A 19,594-nucleotide genomic window follows, 5' to 3' on the forward strand; every position below is an offset into this window, starting at 1 on the left:
AACCACAATTATGTCCCTACCCCTGTCACCAAAGAACAAGAGGAAAAGATAAAATATATGAAGTATGGTAAACAGGTTCAATCTGAAACTGTTGGATCAGGATCCATAGAGGAAATCAAGCCTGTTTTTAAATGTGTGAACAATTTTGATGCTTCTACTTCATGTGCAGATAAATGATGTTGCTTCTGATAGTAAAGGGGTTCAGGCTAGTGAAAATGAATCTCATTCTAACGTGTCATCAAACTCAGATGACATCACAACTCAAAATTGTACTAATAATAATACACCGAGTTGTGGCAACAAAGGGAAGGCACGTAAGAAATCAGTACAACAAGGACAGTCTCGTCCTCATAAAACCTACGGATCTCCATGTGTTGATAAATCAATGGGTGCTTTTTATATCAAGAGACAAACATGCTACCACTGTGGCACGCCATGACATATAGCCAGAAATTGTGTTCATCGTCTATATGTTCCATACTACAAGCAAAATCAGAAGGTTGTGCCAAGGGGCAAGAAGAATGGAAAAACCTTTCATAAGAAGGAATTTCAACATGAGGCTAGTGCTTACATTGACATTAGAAGAAGGATTAAAGCGTGTTTCGTCTGCGAGAACGATGGGCATTTGGCAAAGGAGTGTCACTACCGTGTTGTTAATAGACAAGCCCCTCAGGTGAAAGGTAACAAGTTTCAACCGAATCCAGTGGTTAAACAAAATGCTTATTTTAGAAAACCACGAGTATCTGTACAACGGGTCACAGATACTCAAGGATTCAAAGTTAATATGACAGGTTTGCACTCTAATGATTTAGAAAATGTTAAAAGAAGAATAAATTTTCAGAAGTCAAAGAGTGTTGAGAGTTCTAAGAATTCAAATTCTAATTCGAATTGCTCCACTCCAAAGTCTGTTCTTTCAAATTTCACTAAACCAAGACAGACTTGGAAACTTAAAACTCAGCAAACAGAATCTGTAATGACAAATGATTCTGTTAAAGATGGGAAAGATATGAGCTGGCAAGAGGTCACATATGTTGATGCTCAAGGGAACCCCAAGACATTTATGACTTGGGTTCCTATGTCCAACTGATCCCGCTATGCGTGTAGGAACAACCACAAATTCATTGTTTATTAAATGGGTTGTTCCAGGCACATGACAGGGCAAATATCCATTATTTTTAAATCTTTAAACCATGAAATGGATTATTTGTTGCCTGGACGGGATTTTAGGGTGATAGGACGTTTTTAATCTGCTCTTTAAGTGTGTAGGAACAAATCAGGGAATACATTGCATATTAAAAGTTTTGTTCCAGACATTCAAAATAAGCTTATTCATAGGGGAGATTCTCACAAATGGAAAGATGATGTCTTGAAGATAAAAGGTAACCGTATCACTTTGGTATGAAAGATTGATCAGTCAAAAAGATTAAATTTTTTTTTTATAAAAATACAAAAATATGTTCACGTTTAGTTTTTCAAGTATAGTTTTTATTTTGTTTTAGTTCAAAATATGAAAATGACTTGAACGTACATGAGAAATGATAGTACATCAGTTGGCTGACTATCACACTTGATTTTTATTAAATACTTCGTTTCGACGATTGAGTTTTTTTTAGGTTAAATTTGTACATAAAAGTTTTTGCACAAATTTAGGGGGAGAAATTTAAAAAAATTCAAAAAGAGTGTGTGTGCGTTTAATAATAAAAAAATTCTTTGTCTTTCAAGCTTCACTCTTGCTTAAAATTATGCCGGCTGCTCAAGTTTGAAGAACATATACTTGTATATGTTTGGTCCGGTGATCCACTTGTAGATTCACATGATAGCCATTTGTCTAAAGATTGAAAGCACCCGGGGCGATTGTGATGTGATTTTGTGTTTTGAATTCCTTTACTTAAAATTAAGTCGGTAACTCTAAGTTGGAGGGACACGTATTTTCATATGTGGTTGGTCCGGTTAACCATCTGTGGTTATAATGGATAGCCATTTACCTGAAGGTTTAAAGTGACCGGGGTGACTGAATTCTCAACACGTGTGTTTTATTTAACTCCCATGGGAAGTGATATTACTATTCAGTTAACAGCTTTTTAGAAGCTTTAAAATATTTTCAAATGAAAATTGATCCAATATTTGGAAAGTGATAGATAAATTGTTTCTGCGTGCCTAACGGGTGAAGTTATTAAGCTTAAAAGGCTCTAGAACAGTCATTGATGTGTATGGTAGCTTTCCATGATGCGTAAAAGTTAAAGTGATATAAACTAAATATGCTAAACTTACTGTGGAGAGTCATTTTGAAGACATGTGCATGTCTCCATATACATCTCTCCGAATGATAGGCAGAAAAGCAATTACCCAGTCATACACGAGCCCGTTGGTATTTGGTCCCCAAATGATGTATCTTATTGAGAATGACAAAGAACAAATGTGAACAAAATTACTGTAAATATATAATCAACCAAAAGTTGATAAATGTTCACAAGCTTTTAAGAAAAACACAAACATGAGGGTTAATAACAGAACTACAGGGGTGGAGGCAATAATATAAGTCCTTTAACATCCCAAATGAAAGGCCTGTTAATTAACTGTACGTCCAACGTTCAACCTCAAATATGTTTGCAAATTTGAAAAGAAAAATCAAATAAAAAGTTCTATCATTAAAAGTTTTTAAACCAAATCCAGGGGGTTGGAGTCAAATTGGGGTGATCTGGGGAAAGCCAAATACGCTTTGAGAAGAGATAGGAGGCATCACAGGTCCATGAGTGATGTCCATCTAAGCTTTATGCCTAACTGAACCTTAATCATATCACTGATGCGATGAAAAATCATGCTAAGTATGGGATACACGCTATCAACCTGTCTCTTGTTGTCATAATAACGCTGAACATGAATCCTTGTGACAGCACCTTAAACAATATTATTCCATGTTCGGATCTTTTCATAAAGGCGGCATTTTTATCAAAAGCTGAAATTTGATCCCAACTTTTAGCTAAATTACAATAAGACCGGGTGATTAAATTTGTTTTATTTGTTGTTTTAGGTTTTATTTTATTTCATTTATTTTATTTTTTACTTCTTGATTACTCTTGTCGAAACAAATGTGTTAAGAAATCGTTTTGAAATTTTTCAGCTCATGAAATCTGATATCGGTTATTGTGTTATAGTTGGTTTAGCTGGTATGATCTCATTTCAAGTCTTTTCAAGAAAATCATTAAAAAAACAGAAAAAAATAAAAATTACAAAAATATGTTTGTCTTATTTTGTTTTATTTAATTGTTTTCAAAAATATTTTGGTTGATCTTTCTGTCAAAGTTGACTGTTCTTTCAAGACTGATTTCTTGCAACGGAAGCATATGAAGTATCTGAGACTCAATTGGATGATGCTGTCAAAAAGGGGGAGATGGAAGAGTATTGGATGCTGATGCTGAAGTTGCTGATCATGCTCTAGTAAAGATTCGGAAGATCTTGAAAGCATCAGTCTAAGGGCAAGATTGTTGGGCCATAATTTGGCTAGACTGACGCATATCAAAAGGCCATGACATGATCAAGACTAAAGTGACATAAACGAAGACGAGTTGAAGAATTGCATTTGTGTAATACCGAAATCCTTATGGATTTCGGTTACGCTGGTCTGAAGTGAAATAAACAAGAACGAAGCTACAAACCAAGGGGGAGATTGTTGGGCCCATATTTGGTGGTTTGTACTTAGTTATATGTTTATTGGGTTTCGTATTGGGCTAACAATGTAAACCGAGATCACTTGGGATTTCGGTGAGCTTTGGGCTTTACTTTGGGCTTGATTGTTGGTTTCCCTAAAATAGTTTACATAATGTATAGGGTAAATGTGATTGACATTGAGAGAAACTGTAAATCAGTAAGAGCCACCATCTAGAGAGCATAAGATTCTGTGTGAATCGGTTTATGTATTAGACGATTTATTGTTAATAAAATCGTATGCATTGAACCCATATTACATTGTGTTCATCTTGTTCTTCATTTATATTGTTCTTGAATCACCACGTTAACTAGATTCCGCATATTTGATTTGTTTGGTTGATATCATATTGTAGTGATCCAGATTCGGGACTTACAGTATTCAATTATAACTAGTTTTTGTCTCTATCATATACGGGTTTCCAAAAGAGGTGTATAAAAGCACAACCCGAAATAAAAATGCTTGAGGTCATGGTCCGCTTTGAAGGGGGCTGGGTGGTCGACGGTCTCCGGCCCAATCAACCCGGTAGGCCCCTTTGCTTTTTAATTATATATATTTTTATGAAAAAAATATGTTTTTTAATGTTTAATCCCAATTACTTAACTTATTTAAGTCTTTTTTTTTGCACACCCCAAATCATAACCATGTAAACTTAATGTTTTTTTGCACAACCATAATTATACACATGTAAACTCATTTAAAATTTTAATTTTTTAAATCCAACAGATAAACTCTTTTACATAAGGCCAAAACTTTTTAGGCCGAAAATTTATTTTCGCCTAGGCTTAAAGTTTTTTAACAATTTTTAGAGACAACCTGATTAAGTAATTCTTACAAGTAAACCTAAAAGTGTTAGCCGGTATTAATTATTAACCATGTATTCAGTGTTTTTACTTGTTTATTCACATATACTGAAACTTGGAGAATTTGTAACTGGTTTGTCCTATTTTCGAAAACATTTATTAACTGAAATATGATATATAATTTGTGCTGCTCAGCCTTGGTCAATCTATGAATTATTTTGTTGGTTCTTTTCTATGGTTTTATTATTATAAAGAGTTGCCATAATTTTTATTTTGGTAAAATCAAAATTCAAAGTTAAAATAGAGAAAAAATTGTTGTCTTGTATTAGAAGGCATTTTTGAGCTACTTAGTTTATTGTGAATGCATTAAGTATTATTGATGAATAATACATGATATATACATGGTAAAATATAACACGATGATAGGGTATAGGAAGAAACGAGGACAAACTTTCTCATGAGACAGTGATGTAGCTCCAACATCGACTCCCAACTAAAAAATTTATGACTTAGAAGGATTGTTTTTCATGAACAAATTTGAATGAATTTATTCAGGAACATGGTGGTGATGACGACGGTAAAGGTCTTGACAATAAGGAGATGGTAGTGGCATCAACACTACATGTACCAATCGATGAGAAAACTACATAAACAATCATAACACTGGTGGTTGATCAACGCATTCAAGTGGTAATTACTTAATACACATTTTGCTAAAAACCATTATGAAATTAGTGAGTTTGGCTTTATAATCCAAATTAAACTAAGACCATCTCACTTTGAGCTTTTTTTTTTCTCATAATGGGTTGAAAGACGGATGAAAAAAATATTTATCAAAATGGGTTTGATAAATATTTTTTTTTCTCCCACCTATTTTGGGAAAACACTAAGCTCAGTTTATCTTAAATTTATAAATTTTCATTATATAAACCGTTCATAAATCTTAAATGATTCACCTTTAAACATGTAACATCCTAAATATTATAATGTTAAATAAAGAAAGTTACGTTTAGTGATTTCGCGTTATTAATTAAATTAATATCGAGTAAAGAACGGATCATGGACTTAGATTAATTAAGATTGGTTAAATGAGAATGGGCCTTAGGTCCATGGGCTTTAAGGGGTATAAATATCCCCTAAACCACCATAAAACCCTAAACCTCATTTCATTCCATCTTAATCTCTACACACTCAAAAACACACACATACACTTACACCTATATACGGCCGAGAGTGAGATCCAAGGCCAAGTACACGAGATTCTTGATAGATCCTTCATTTCGCAAGATAAACACAAGATCTATGGTCCGTGACTAAGCCAAACAAACACGAAAAGGTACGTTTTGATCTTAAAGTTTACGTTTTTATAAACGTTTAGCATTGAAACTTAGAACGAGAGTGTATCGGGTATAAACGAAACATAAAGTTGTAAACTTGATGATAAATACGAGTGTAATGAACTCGAAAATGGAACGGCTTGGTTAATGAACCCTTAACACTAGTATTGAACGTTTTTGAACTTAAAGGTCCAAACTTTACGTGTTTTCGGGTCAAACCATATCAAAAAACGACCATAGGATTGATCGCGAGTTGGTTAAATATCGTATCCAAGAGTTTCACGTTAAAACGATGATGATTTTAGGGATTAAGGATGAACAGCGGGGCTGCTGCACAACTTCGCCTACAAGCGAACTTCGCCTGCAAGCAAGTTCGCTTGCAAGCAAGTTCGCCTAACTGGACAACTTCGCCTGGCATAAGTTCGCTTAAGGTGTAACTTCGCCAAGTTAACTTCGCCTGGCATAAGTTCGCCCTTGACAATTTCGCCTGACATAAGTTCGCTTAAGGTGTAACTTCGCCAAGTTAACTTCGCCTGGCATAAGTTCGCCCTTGACAACTTCGCCTGGCATAAGTTCGCTTAAGGTGTAACTTCGCCTAGTTAACTTTGCCTGGTGTTAAGTTCGCTTATTGTTAAGTTCGCTTAATGTTAAGTTCGCTTATTGTTAAGTTCGCTTAATGATAAGTTCGCTTGAGTTAGCAAATTAGAAAATAAATGAAAAACCTAATGAAAAATGTGTTAAGACAGTTAATGGAAATAAAATTTTTCCAAGCTGACCTGGCAGCTCGACCCCAGCCAGGGGCTCTGCCCCTTGGACCCTGCTAGGGGCTGCCGCCCCTAGACCCCGCTCCAGGGGCGCTGCCTCCGGACCCCCGTTCGTTGTGGGTTATATAAAGATAGAAATACAATGTGAGTAGTAGTAGTTAATTGATACGTGTAAATATTATACAGTTAGCCGTGCACAGCTCAAGAAGGGAATAACGATTAACGGGGAGCGTAACAGGATTCGGGTGAGTTTCTAGCCCCATTTATGTGTTATGTTTTCGGGGCTGTGTGCATACTCAATATGTTTGTTAATACGCTTATCCTAAGAGATAAGTGTATGCCTTATGTGAATGATGTGATATGTATGAATGATGGCTTGATGGTACGTGAACGATCTTCGGATATTGCACGTACTGTCAGGCTGTAACGCTATGTATAAGGTAAGTATGATATGTATGCTTATGTGTATGAATGAGATAAAGTTAATAAAAGAAGGAAATGATGGTTGTATGGTTGTATGGTTACGAAGAGGGTACCGGACCCTAATAATACTCGAGGTATGATGTATGGTTGTATGGTTACGAAGAGGGTACCGGGCCCTAATAATACTCGAGGTATGATGTATGGTTGTATGGTAACGAAGAGGGAATCGAACCCTACTAATATTTGATAACTAGGGAACCGGACCCTACTAATATTCGAGGAAAGAGGGTACCGAGCCCTAATAATACTCGAGGAAGGAGGGTACCGAGCCCTAATAATACTCGAGGAATGTAGGGCGTAATGCTCTTTATAACGTAAGATATGAAAGCAAGTTAATACAAAAGAAAGTATGATTGAAAGAATATAAGTTTATGTGCATTGTATAATGTATGATTAACTAGAACTCACTCAGCGTAGCTGACTTTTAGTATGCACGCAGGTGAGTAGGATGAGGCAGCTCGCTTGGGGAGACACGTGGCCCTGAATAAGAGGCTGGCATCAGAAGACTCAAGACGTTTAAGTTTAACGTTTTGTTTATTTTGAAAGACAAGATGTTGTTTTAAGACAAGATGTGTTTTGCTATGAAATGTTTTACGAAAGTTTTTATATTCCGCGAATGTTTTAATTAACTCTGATATTTAGAACTGTGTTTATGAGTAAATCCAACACGAAAGTAGGGCTACCGGTAACGGGGCCTTACAATTTGAATTCATAGATCATTGTTTATTTATATATACAATCATGTTAGAGCCTTAACTTTCCGATGGTAGTTGTGGGTCTAGATTTAGAGGGTGTTTGGGGTTCCTTATTTGACCTCATTATAACTTATAACTTATAGGTGAGTATATTAGTGATAAGGATGTAAAATAATGAATTCCAAACACCCCATTAGACAATAAAAAATGAAACTTAAATGAAAAGTTAATAAAAATCAGTTTTATGTGTTCCAGTCAAGCATTCAGATTTAGAGTAATTTCTCTTCTTTTCATAGTTAAAGAAATCAAACAAATAAATATCCTTGAAATCTTCTAAAGTGGTATATACGGCCATCTAATCAATATACACACACTAGCTTTTATCTTCTGTATTACGGAGTTGTTTTATATTATTCATTTCTAATATTTATATATATTTTATGGATTTTAATTTTATTTATGGTAATAAAATTAATAATATATTTAGGATTTGATGATGAAATAAGTTCACAAATAAATAAGATGTTATATCCCGGTTTAAAAGCTATATAGGTCTGGTGAGACACATGACCCACTTATTTTTTTACTATAAAATTGCTTCTTAATTATAAATCATATTTAAAAAAAATCAATATTAATTTTTAGTATATCCCTATTTTATAGGATTTTCATATCAAATATTTGATGAAACTATTTTTTAATTTAATGAGGTATTATAACCCGCTTAAGGACTATCTAGGATTGGTGAAACCCATACACGTAAATTCGGGTAAAATACGTGAGAAACCTTCATTTACCAATAAAGCAATCCGGTGGCTTGATAGAATATAGAAAACAACAAGAGAGCTTTTAAATGCTTCGTTTATATATATTTAAGATAAGATAAAGATTAAGATAAGATTAAAAAATATATTTATTTAATTAATAATAATAATTTACAAAAATATATTCACATTAAATACATCAAAATCATTTGAAATGATTTTTTGAAAAGGGGGAATGAATGAATTTCAATTTCAATTTCAATTTTAATTTCAATATTTCATAAAACGTAAAAAATATCTGACGAATATATAGGGTTAAACCCACGCGCCTCTCTTTCATCCATCATCCCCTATGGCTTCCTTAATTTGACCTAGCTCATACATGCACACACAAACCCTATATTATTATATTATATAATAATAACACATCTCTTCAAATTCATTTCCAAATCCATTTCAAATTATCACAACCGTACTCATCCATCAATCCGTTTCCAATTCTTCATTTCGTCAATTATTCACCGGTCAATTGATGGTTTCAACATAGACGATGTTAATTAGTACGTTTTCGTTGCTGATATGTGTGAGTTGTATGGATAGAGAATGCCGGAGCTGCGTAGTGGAGTACGCCGTCCTGTAGTTGTAGTTGACAAGAAGCGATCGGATAATTTAGCCGGTGGTTACGTGAAGACACGCGCGGCTGCAGCTAAGGCGGCTAAGGCGGAGGCTGCTGTGGTTGAGGTTAAGGTAGAGAATAAGACGAAGAAGGAAGAAGTAATAGTAATGGCGGATGGTAGTGGTGGATTGAGTGCTAATAAGGTTACTGGTCAGGAAGAAGAAGGGAATACCGCTCCGTTTCCGGATAGGGTATAATATAATATATATGCTTTTCATTTATTTCTGCAGATTAATATTATTATTTTAAGTCATGGTTTTAATGAATATTTTGAAATTATGCAGCTAAATGTTATCATTTTGTTAGAACTTTTGTTATTGTTTGTGAATACATGCTCTTTGTCTCTGCAGATTAATATTATTGTTTAGTTATGCTTTAAATGAATATTTTGAAATTATGCAGTTAAATGTTATCATCATCATCATCGTACTCAGTATATCCCACCAATAGCAAAGCTATAGTAGGGTCTGAGGAGGGTAAGATGTAGACGGCCTTACCTCTACCCCATAAGGATAGAGAGGCTGCTTCCGGTGAGACCCCCGGCTCGATAGTAGTTTTGCATCAAGCCTTGGACATAAGGCACATAGCACTCAATCATCGGGACACCGGCTGATCGGTGCATGTACCCCATAAGGATAGAGAGGCTGCTTCCGGTGAGACCCCTGGCTCGATAGCAGTTAAATGTTATGATTTTGTTAAAATTCTTGTTATTTTTTGTGAATTAATTGACTGTACTTGAATGCTGAAATGATGAGTGGCATTGTGGTATGTGATCCGTGGGAAATCTTAAAGCTATTAGTCTTTGATTTCCTTATGATTTTTGCAGTTATGTGTTGTATCTCTTAATGACGGCATTAATTCTTTTTGATGCTATTACATGTCTTGTTTTGATCTTTTTGGTATCTTGAATGCATTGGCTTTGGAAACTGTTTATGCTGCCGTCGTTTTAAACACCTATGGTTTCATATACTGATGGGAATTATCAATTATGTCAAATGCTGTCTGTTTCTCAGCTTTGTGAACTAGGGATTTTACTTTTTAAAGTTTTAAGTGTTTCTACCATTTGTTCTATCTTGTGGACTTGAAAGTTGTTCCATGTTATTTGATTGTGATGTCTGCCTCATACTCTTATCTTATGCTACTTCATGAAAGCTTAAGTTAAAAGAAATTCAATTTGAAACTGTCATCATTGGTCACATAAGATGTGTGCTATGTTGCATGTTGTTTACCTGAACATCATCTATGGTTTGATTAGCCCAGCTAACAACATATCATGGCATTTAACTGTTCTAGATCTTGATACATGGGATTTAAATCTAAAACCTTTTTTCAGATTCTCAGTCATAATACCTGATCATCTAATATGGAATATATATTCAGGTAGTAGATATCACATTTTTTTATAATGTTTGGTGTAGCCTAGAATTTGTGTAGAGAGTTAAACATACAAGGTTGCTGTTAGTTAAAAGATATGTAATGTCTATGTGTTGTTCGTCTCAAAGAAGGAAAGAAAGTCAGTGATCAAATTTTAGAATTAATTTATGTGGGCTTGGTTATTAATGTTTCATCATTTATCTTAGACCAATGCCCTTTTTGCAAATGCCTGAAAGTTGTGTTGCATAAATTGCAGAATGCTCTCTTTAAGCTTTCAGAATAAGGGCCATCTAATTTCACTGACCCTTATTGGGCTTGTTTTCAGGTTCAAGTAGGTGGATCACCTGTATATAAGGTTGAGAGAAAGTTAGGCAAGGGTGGGTTTGGTCAGGTTTTTGTAGGTCGTCGTGTTTCGGGTGGAACTGATCGCATATCAGGTCCTGGTGCCACAGAGGTAATATTCTTGCACCAAGCAGTTTTGGATTCTTTGAAAATGTTCTCTTCTTTAAAGTTTGATTTTTTAAAGTCAATTTGCATTCACTCTGTTTGTGGCAGGTAGCTCTTAAGTTTGAGCATAGAAACAGCAAAGGCTGTAGTTATGGTCCTCCATACGAGTGGCAAGTTTACAAGTACGTGCGCAATTTCTTTTGAACATATTCACGCAGTTATTTTTTAAAATTCTAAAAGTGATATTTGGGATTTTTGGTGAAACAGTACTCTCGGTGGCAGTCATGGCGTGCCTAAAGTTCACTATAAAGGAAAACAAGGAGACTACTATGTAATGGTATGATAATACTTCTTTTTTCTTTCATTTAGATGACCAACTGTCTTAACACAATATCAATAATTTTTTTCTGTTAATTATATTCCAGGTCATGGACATGTTGGGACCTAGTTTGTGGGATGTCTGGAATTCTTCAGGCCAATCGTGAGTTCCCAGATTATATGTATTTTAAATTGTTTGATAGTAACTGCACACCATGTATTTGAAAAATAAATGTTTCTTCATGTGAGTTGACTTATTGACTTTGTGCCAGTTTATCAGAATGTCGTCAGAAATGGTAGCTTGTATAGCTGTTGAGTCTTTATCAATTTTGGATAAGATGCATTCAAGAGGGTATGCAATTCCATTTGTTCATATTCTTTGTAATTAGTTCTCAACTTCAGGAAGTTTTTATTTTCTCTTTTATTCATGTGAGTTGGCTTCTTGACTTTATGCCTGTATTGAACGACTACTGTTCTTATCAGGTATGTGCATGGAGATGTAAAGCCAGAAAACTTTCTACTTGGTTAACCATCAACACCTCAAGAAAAGAAACTATTTCTTGTTGACTTAGGGCTAGGTAAGACAGACATCTGATGATGCATTTTCCATTCTTTCTCAATTTTTATTAATTAGTTTGTATATGAAATACAGCAACAAAGTGGCGTGAGACTGCCAGTGGTCAACATGTTGACTATGATCAGAGGCCTGACATGTTTAGGTAATATGCATTTCCAATAACTTATAGAAAACTCTTCATTTCATTTCAAATTACATATAATATTTGTTTGGTCTACAGAGGAACGGTTAGATACGCGAGTGTGCATGCACATTTGGGTAGGACAGCTAGTAGACGAGACGATCTAGAATCTCTAGCATACACACTTGTGTTTCTTTACCGTGGTAGACTTCCTTGGCAAGGGTATCAGGTATTACTTGTTCGCAAAGTTAAATTTTTGACTTTTTAAGGTTTAATTAAATCTAATACTAAAATTTTTATTATTTTTAGGGTGACAATAAATCATTTCTGGTTTGCAAGAAGAAAATGTCAACATCGCCTGAAATATTATGCAATTTTTGCCCCGCACCTTTAAAGAATTTTCTTGAAATTGTCGTGAACATGAAGTTTGATGAAGAACCTAATTATTCAAAGCTAATATCTTTGTTTGAGGGATTACTTGGACCGAATCCTGCAATAAGACCAATTAATACGGATGGTGCTCAAAAGGTGATGTATATGTTTGTGGAATTACATTCTTTTTGTGAAATGGTTATTTATGGTTTTTGGATTTCTTAATTTTTAGATTATATTTCAAGTTGGCCAAAAACGAGGCAGATTGAATCTTGATGAGGATGATGATGGGCAGCCGAAGAAGAAGATTCGAATGGGCGTTCCTGCGACACAGTGGATTTCGGTTTACAATGCTAGACAGCCCATGAAACAGAGGTACACCATGCTTTATGCATACTTGTACACACCTATAAATACACACACATATGTATGTATTTGTGTGTGTACATACATATATACTAGGCATGTGTGAGGTTTGGTTTTGGGCTCAAATCGAAACTCGGTTTTGGGATTTAAAAAAGTTTTTTGGTCTTAGTATTTTTGGTTTTGCTAAGTAGGCTTGAAGTTTTTAGGCTGAAAACAAATGACCCAAAATAATAAATTTGGGTCTGAAACTTTGGGCCTTAAGTTTTTTTGTTACATTATGATTATTTGACTATTACACACTTGATTTTCGGGCTACATCAGTTATTAGTTTTTTTATAAATTACTTAACACTCAAAAATAAAAATTATAATATAATCTATAAATTTAATAACAAAAACCAGTTTGTTGGATTTTACAGGTTCGTATTGTTTTTTTTGGTTTTCAGTACAAAACCATAACTGAACCTGAAATTCGGTTTTTAAAAGAGAATAAAAACCAATCTATCGAACTGGAAATTTAGTTTTTGAAAACAATCAAAATCAAACTTGGTTTTGGTTGGGTTCATTTGTTTTGATTTGTTTATGACAATATCTATAAATTATTGCATAGGTACCATTACAATGTTGCTGATGCCAGACTGGCACAACATGTTGAGAGAGGAAATGCAGATGGTTTGCTCATTAGTTCCGTTTCATCATGTTCTAATCTCTGGGCTCTTATTATGGATGCTGGAACCGGCTTTTCTAGCCAAGTTTATGAACTCTCTCCTTACTTCCTACACAAGGTACTATAAATAAAATAACGCGATACAATCACTTCAAAAATGTTCTTCATTCTTTAAACAATTATTTATGTTGTTAATTTCATTTATGCCATAGGAATGGATTATGGAACAATGGGAGAAGAACTATTACATTAGCGCTATTGCTGGTGCTAACAACGGAAGCTCTCTTGTTGTGATGTCTAAAGGTTTGTAGACGTGCTGAATATAGATAGTGCATTGTTATTGTTATTATTGTTATTATTATTATTATTATTATTATTATTTTTGGTTGCTGAACTTCTTGGTTAAATTATAGGGACCCCATATTCTCAACAATCTTACAAAGTAAGTGACTCGTTCCCGTTCAAGTGGATAAACAAGAAATGGAGAGAAGGGTTTCATGTGACTTCCATGGCTACTGCGGGTGCACGATGGGGTGTAGTCATGTCTCGCAATGCTGGTTTCAGTGATCAGGTATGGTTTAAGGTTTAAGTTTTCCCCCTTTATTATATTTTTTTTAAAAATCTTTTAATTTGAAGTTTACAATTGGGTGTTGGTTTATGTGTGTAGGTGGTGGAGTTGGACTTTTTGTATCCGAGTGAGGGTATACATAGACGGTGGGATAACGGTTACCGTATCACATCAACCGCCGCCACGTGGGACCAGTCTGCTCTCATATTAAGTGTGCCCCGTCGTAAGCCCGGTGATGAAACGCAGGAAACGTTGCGTACGTCTCTTAGTCAACGTTGACCATATTGTACACGGGTAAAAATTGCCACATGTAATAACTGACCTAATTATTCGCGGTTTTGCAACGTGCAGGTGAAGTGGGCGAAAAATTTGTATCTTGCTTGCATTTGTTATGGAAGAACCGTGTCTTGATTGATTGCAAAGGGAAGCTTGTCTGACGACAGTTGGAAATCGAGGAAGCCGTTTGTCTTGTTGTTTTTGTTTTTTACTTTAACTGCGTTGGTTAGTCAACGAAAGAACTGATGTTAGGAGTTGGGATTTTCGACAAGTAGAATGATGTTTTTTCTTGTGTTGTAGAAGTTTTTATATTTAAATTTGAAGTTGTATAGTTGGCTCCTCTTTATATTTTTTGCTATTTTTGTTACAGCCCCTTGGTGATGAGTGATGGCTATAATTCTAAGCTAATCAGCTAGTTTGTCTATGTAGCTCTAGATCTATCTCTAAAGACTTAAGATTAGTTTGGTAAAGGTCAATTTTGTTCATAACACACTAAAACAGTAAAATCTATACTAGGGAGAGGAGAGGCTAGACTAGACAAGAAACATACACCCTGTTACAAATAACGACCTCAAGATTAGTTTTGCTTCTATTTGACTAGTTTTAAGCTTTTGGCTATCGAACCTAAAGTAAATTGTGGGCGACTCGACTTGTTTACATAGCTTTGACGTCTTAAAATGGTTCAATTTAGATTGCTTATATTGCTTCTTTTATTACTTTCATTTAGAATTTAAAGTTAGTGATAAATTTTGCCAGATGGTAAAAAAGATTTACGAATATCAAACATATACGAAAGTTAACTTTCATCAATCTATTTAGACCATCTGCTTTATGTTTCTATGGAAGTTGTATACTCTAAAAGTGAAATCTAAACAAATCACGTGTGAATAAATATGTAAGTGATATTTTGATTTAGAGAAATATGTAAATCTCTCTTTTAAAAATGGAAAATTGGTTTTTAAATAATCGACAATATAGTCTATTGACAAATAACAGTCTTAAACTTAACATTTGGCTGGTGACGGTCCCAACTAAATATGTATTTGCTTACTACGACTAACAAAACCATAACACCGTTAGTTGTAGATCGCTGGAAAAATATTTTTTTCCCGGAAAACTCAATCTTTTCTACTTAAGCCTTGTTGTACTCTTAGATCGGACTTTTATGAACATTATTCTGGTAAAAGCCCCAATTATTGAGTTGCCAGAACTCTAAAACCACCATCGAAGTCAATTGGTGGTGGCAATTGGTTGGTGGTGAGTCAGTTGGTGATGGTGATGTTTAGGTTAAGTTGTCTAACGAATAACGTAAGTTTTCCGACCGAAAACGTTTTTCCAGCGACTTGCAACTAACGACGTGAGGGTTCTTTTAGTCGCGAACTGTTGTAAACAAATACACATTTAGTTTGATCCTTCACCAATCAAGTCTTAAATTAAAATTGTTATTTGCCAATAATACGCAGTTGCAGATATAAAGCACGTGGCGGGAATAGAATGTAGATTAACGGTTGTCAACAGGCGACGCCATGGTATGATATCCAACAATAAACGGTCTTGCTTTACTGCAATTCATCTGCATCATAGAGCAGACAGAGCTGAGTTGAGAAGGAGTAAAATGGCGTTTCACATTTCTTCCGCAATTACAACTCTCTCAAACGCTCCACCTGCTCTACACTGTCACTGTAACTCTCTCTTTCTACGTTCCTAATTTCACAATCTAGGGTTTCTGTACTGTACTTCCAATTTGTTGATTGAATTTAAACAATTATATAATTTATTCAGTTTACATCATTGAGAACTAGCTATAGTATTAATCGCCTCTTTTGATGATCAGCCAATTTGAAGTTTGCGAGCTTTCGTGTGAGATGCAGTTCAGAATCCGAGAGCTCCTCTGCAGATACTCCGGTCACCTCACCAGAAACTATCACGGAAAAGGTGTGCTTCTTCTCATTAGCTGCTAACATTTATGCTTTTTACTGCTAATTGTTTGTTGTTTATATTCGACTAGATTAGATATCTCGTGACATTATTTTGTATAGACGAAGGTAGTCGAGTGTTAATATTGTAATTATATATATGCTATGTTTTTGTTAATGAAAAGGCGATCATCGACTGACTGAACATAATCAACGCTATCGGTTTAACCAGTTTATGGACATTGTTGGTAGTTCTGGACCGTATATGGAAAGACCTAAGCTGACAATTCGATTAAGTTTCTTTAGTCCCCCTTAATACTAATAGGATTAGTATGGTAATGTCTTGGTCACCAAGTTAGCGTTAGAAATATAGGGCTTGGGTAGAAGCTTGGATGTGTGATCAATAGAGAATTATTGTAACAAGTTTTTGACTCAGCTTTCTCTTGCATAATAAAATGTTTATAGATCCTGAGCCTTTATACATTAGATCTTCTGTTCTCATAATAACTCATCTTAACAGACTGAAAACCGATTGACATCAAGAAGACTATGTGTAGCATGTTTAGCTTCATCAATGGCTTTAATAAGCAGTTCAAACAGTAACCAGATTGAAGCAATTGCTTCAGATGCAAAGGAAAGACCAGTATGTAGGAACTGTGGTGGTAGTGGTGCTATCATATGTAAGCTTTCATATATGCTTAATGACATTTACTTACATGAATATTAATATCCCCTTTTTGGTCCATGAGATTTTGATTTCCTATCTAGGTGTTATGTGTGGTGGTACAGGAAAATGGAAAGCTTTAAACAGAAAGCGGGCCAAAGATACGTACGAGTTTACCGAGTGCCCTAATTGTTATGGTATACTTCATTTTTTTACTGTCACTAACCGTGTTTATGTGATGTGTCAATGGTTATTCTTGGTCTGTGTTTACGCATGTATACGAACCGAACAAAGCATGTTTGTGTTCGTTTAGCTTTAACCGAACAAAGATCGAACATGAACGATCATACAAACAGGGTTTTCTTCGTCCTGTCCCTTTGTTAAGAAAATAAACATGCCCATGCTCCTTTATGTTCATTAACAGTGTAAGTGAACTGTTCACAAATGAAAATATTTAAAAAGTAACGTGGGGAACAATGTATTAGGTTTAAAAAGTTATTAAAACTAGACTAAGCTGTAATCGCCCAAAAATTTTAAATGATTATAATAATGAACATAATCTAACAAATTAAACAAACGTAAACTAGCGAACATACATGAACGTGAACGAACGAACATTAACGAATTTAAATGAACGAACATAAACAAACATAAATGAACGAACGAGACATATGTTAATGCTCTTTCATTTAACTAAATGAACACAGTTTTTTGTTCATGTTCGTTTGTTTATTAAATAAACAAACTTCCAGCTAAATGGTCCATTGAACGTTCGGTTCATTTACATCTCTATTATTTTTGTGACGTGTAGATATTAGATTATTAGTATTTCATAATTAGGGTTTATTTGTCTTTAGCCCATGGCCCGAGTTAGGCTTTTCAGGGGTTTGTTTCTAGTTTCTTTCTTCTATATTGTAATGACAAGATTCAGTTAAATGCAGGTAGAGGAAAACTTGTATGTCCGGTTTGTTTAGGTACTGGTTTACCTAACAACAAAGGTCTTCTCAGGAGGCCCGATGCCAAAGAGTTGCTGAATAAGATGTATAACGGGCGGTTAATTCCAAATTCTTAGGTCATTTTCCAACTTTCGTTATTCTTTTACCGTTTATTTGAATATAGTTTTGCAAAAAAGTGACAATTAGACGCCATGTTAGATTATGTGCCCAAATATAGGCTGTTTACCCACTCATTGAATTTACACTAAAAGTGTAGTGATGGAAATACTTACATTGCCTTGTTTTTTTATAAACGTGAGAACCCGTTAGCTGTAAACTCACCAGCCCCTCCAAATAGTGGTGTGCATGGGTCGGTTTGGGTGGTTTTAAGCTCAGTCTGAACCAAAAAATCAAAATGTTGGTTTTTGGGCTTTTGAAAACATTTCTTTTTCTCTTTTTTGATTTTCACAATGTGTACGTTCGATTTGTTTTCTTCCATTTTTGGTACATTATGGGATTAATTGGGATCAGAGGCAATAATATATAGTCTTGTTTCTAATGACGTTAGTCTATTTGAGCCGGAAAAGTCAAACGGTGCCTCTACTGGGAAAAGTGGGTTGTATGGAGTATGGACGTATGGTTAGTATTGATATTCTGTTTTTATTCTTCACAGGTAGCATTCGGTTCTTGGGTTTATCTTGAACATGGTGTGTAAAACAGCAAAAATGCGCGTAGATAGAAGCTGCTCAGGGTGTATCTTTAACTTGAGCTGCTGTTGAGTCATTGAATTTGAGGTCGCGGTTTCTTCATATAAGAACCAGTAAGAAACAACAATTTTAATATGTTTTATTGGATTTGAGGTCTAGCTTAGATAGTTCATATGATTCTACACTTTAAGAATATGGGAATTTGTTGTGATTACATATTTTTAGTCTTTTGGGCAATAAGTTTAGAGGAACCTCAGATGAAAACACTAATCTTTACAGGGTATATATGTCAATACACCACTTCTAGTCATCAACATATACATCAGTTTGTAGTGCAGAAGTTGTGGCTTCTGTTTCTGAATCGTCAATTTTACTCATTTTCTCATTGCGGTGTTGCTTGTTCAAGGGTTTAACGGTTTGAACAGTTTTCAAGGCGGTAAACCCCGTGTCGTAAAGTTTGTGTAATATTCGAGGGATGAAACATCATGTAGGGTGATGTCGATTCCATCATATGTGCAAGCATATCAGGGCTCTTTAAAATAGATTAGCCTTCTGTTTCTGGTTAGTTCGTATGATCAATCATGAGAGTGGTGCTATCAACTTATTACGTTTTCTTTTAAAAACGTAAGGCTCCGATTTCTAACCTCCTATTGCCTTTACATTGCGTTTTACGAAGTTATCAAAGAATCTAGGAATGTTATCAAACGCTGTCTTAAACTACTTAACAACTCATTTCAACCATCATTCACCACGGTTTGTGCATTTTCGATAGTTTATGTTGTTACTAGTGTTCATGCTCTCTTAGTTAGCTTTGCTAACATTGTCTAGACATCGGTTTCATCATGCTAAATATAACGACTGATTTGAACAAAAATGCAAAAGTTTTAGCCTCTCATGCTTGTTTGTAATGCACAAAACCTTGATAAAGAGTTCAGGTGACTTTGTGACTTTGGGGTGGAAACTAGAAATAATCACTCTAGTAGAGAATGTACGTTGTCAAAACTGGTATAAATCACTGGCAAAGTGTTTACTTTTGGCAAACTTGCAATAATGAGTCTT

General features: G+C 34.9%; 1 protein-coding gene and 1 pseudogene across 3 annotated transcripts; both read left to right on the forward strand.

Moving 5' to 3' along the window:
* The first annotated feature begins 8,883 nt into the window (after positions 1–8,883).
* Positions 8,884–14,655, forward strand: LOC143549592 (casein kinase 1-like protein HD16; annotated as a pseudogene). The gene is made up of 15 exons (XR_013138160.1): positions 8,884–9,419; positions 10,928–11,056; positions 11,158–11,231; positions 11,317–11,386; positions 11,475–11,530; positions 11,648–11,719; positions 11,851–11,945; positions 12,020–12,086; positions 12,165–12,294; positions 12,375–12,593; positions 12,670–12,812; positions 13,413–13,587; positions 13,682–13,772; positions 13,883–14,040; positions 14,137–14,655. The product of XR_013138160.1 is annotated as a casein kinase 1-like protein HD16 (transcript).
* A 1,177-nt stretch (positions 14,656–15,832) lies between these two features.
* LOC143549579 (protein PHOTOSYSTEM I ASSEMBLY 2, chloroplastic-like) lies at positions 15,833–18,845 on the forward strand. 2 transcript variants are annotated; one of them, XM_077040458.1, is made up of 6 exons: positions 15,833–15,995; positions 16,148–16,248; positions 16,750–16,909; positions 16,998–17,090; positions 17,835–17,965; positions 18,502–18,845. In XM_077040458.1, exons 1-5 carry the CDS (start codon positions 15,845–15,847, stop codon positions 17,963–17,965), a joined length of 636 nt encoding a protein of 211 aa, XP_076896573.1. In that variant the 5' UTR covers positions 15,833–15,844; the 3' UTR covers positions 18,502–18,845. The 2 variants fall into 2 exon arrangements, with proteins under 2 accessions (XP_076896573.1, XP_076896574.1); XM_077040459.1 differs by having other exon boundaries at positions 15,886–15,989.
* The last annotated feature ends 749 nt before the right edge of the window (positions 18,846–19,594 follow it).

The sequence above is a fragment of the Bidens hawaiensis genome, unplaced genomic scaffold (genome assembly GCF_021521415.1).
Source record: "Bidens hawaiensis isolate Kalapana, Puna unplaced genomic scaffold, B.hawaiensis_p1.1 tig00015702_1, whole genome shotgun sequence".
Classification (NCBI taxonomy): domain Eukaryota; kingdom Viridiplantae; phylum Streptophyta; class Magnoliopsida; order Asterales; family Asteraceae; genus Bidens; species Bidens hawaiensis.

Coding starts and splice junctions, on each gene's coding strand:
- LOC143549579 (XM_077040458.1), top strand. CDS start 15,845: ATGATATCCAACAATAAACGGTCTTGCTTTACTGCAATTCATCTGCAT. Junction 16,910..16,997: donor TGGTAGTGGTGCTATCATAT/GTAAGCTTTCAT, acceptor TTTCCTATCTAG/GTGTTATGTGTGGTGGTACA. Junction 17,091..17,834: donor CGAGTGCCCTAATTGTTATG/GTATACTTCATT, acceptor AGTTAAATGCAG/GTAGAGGAAAACTTGTATGT.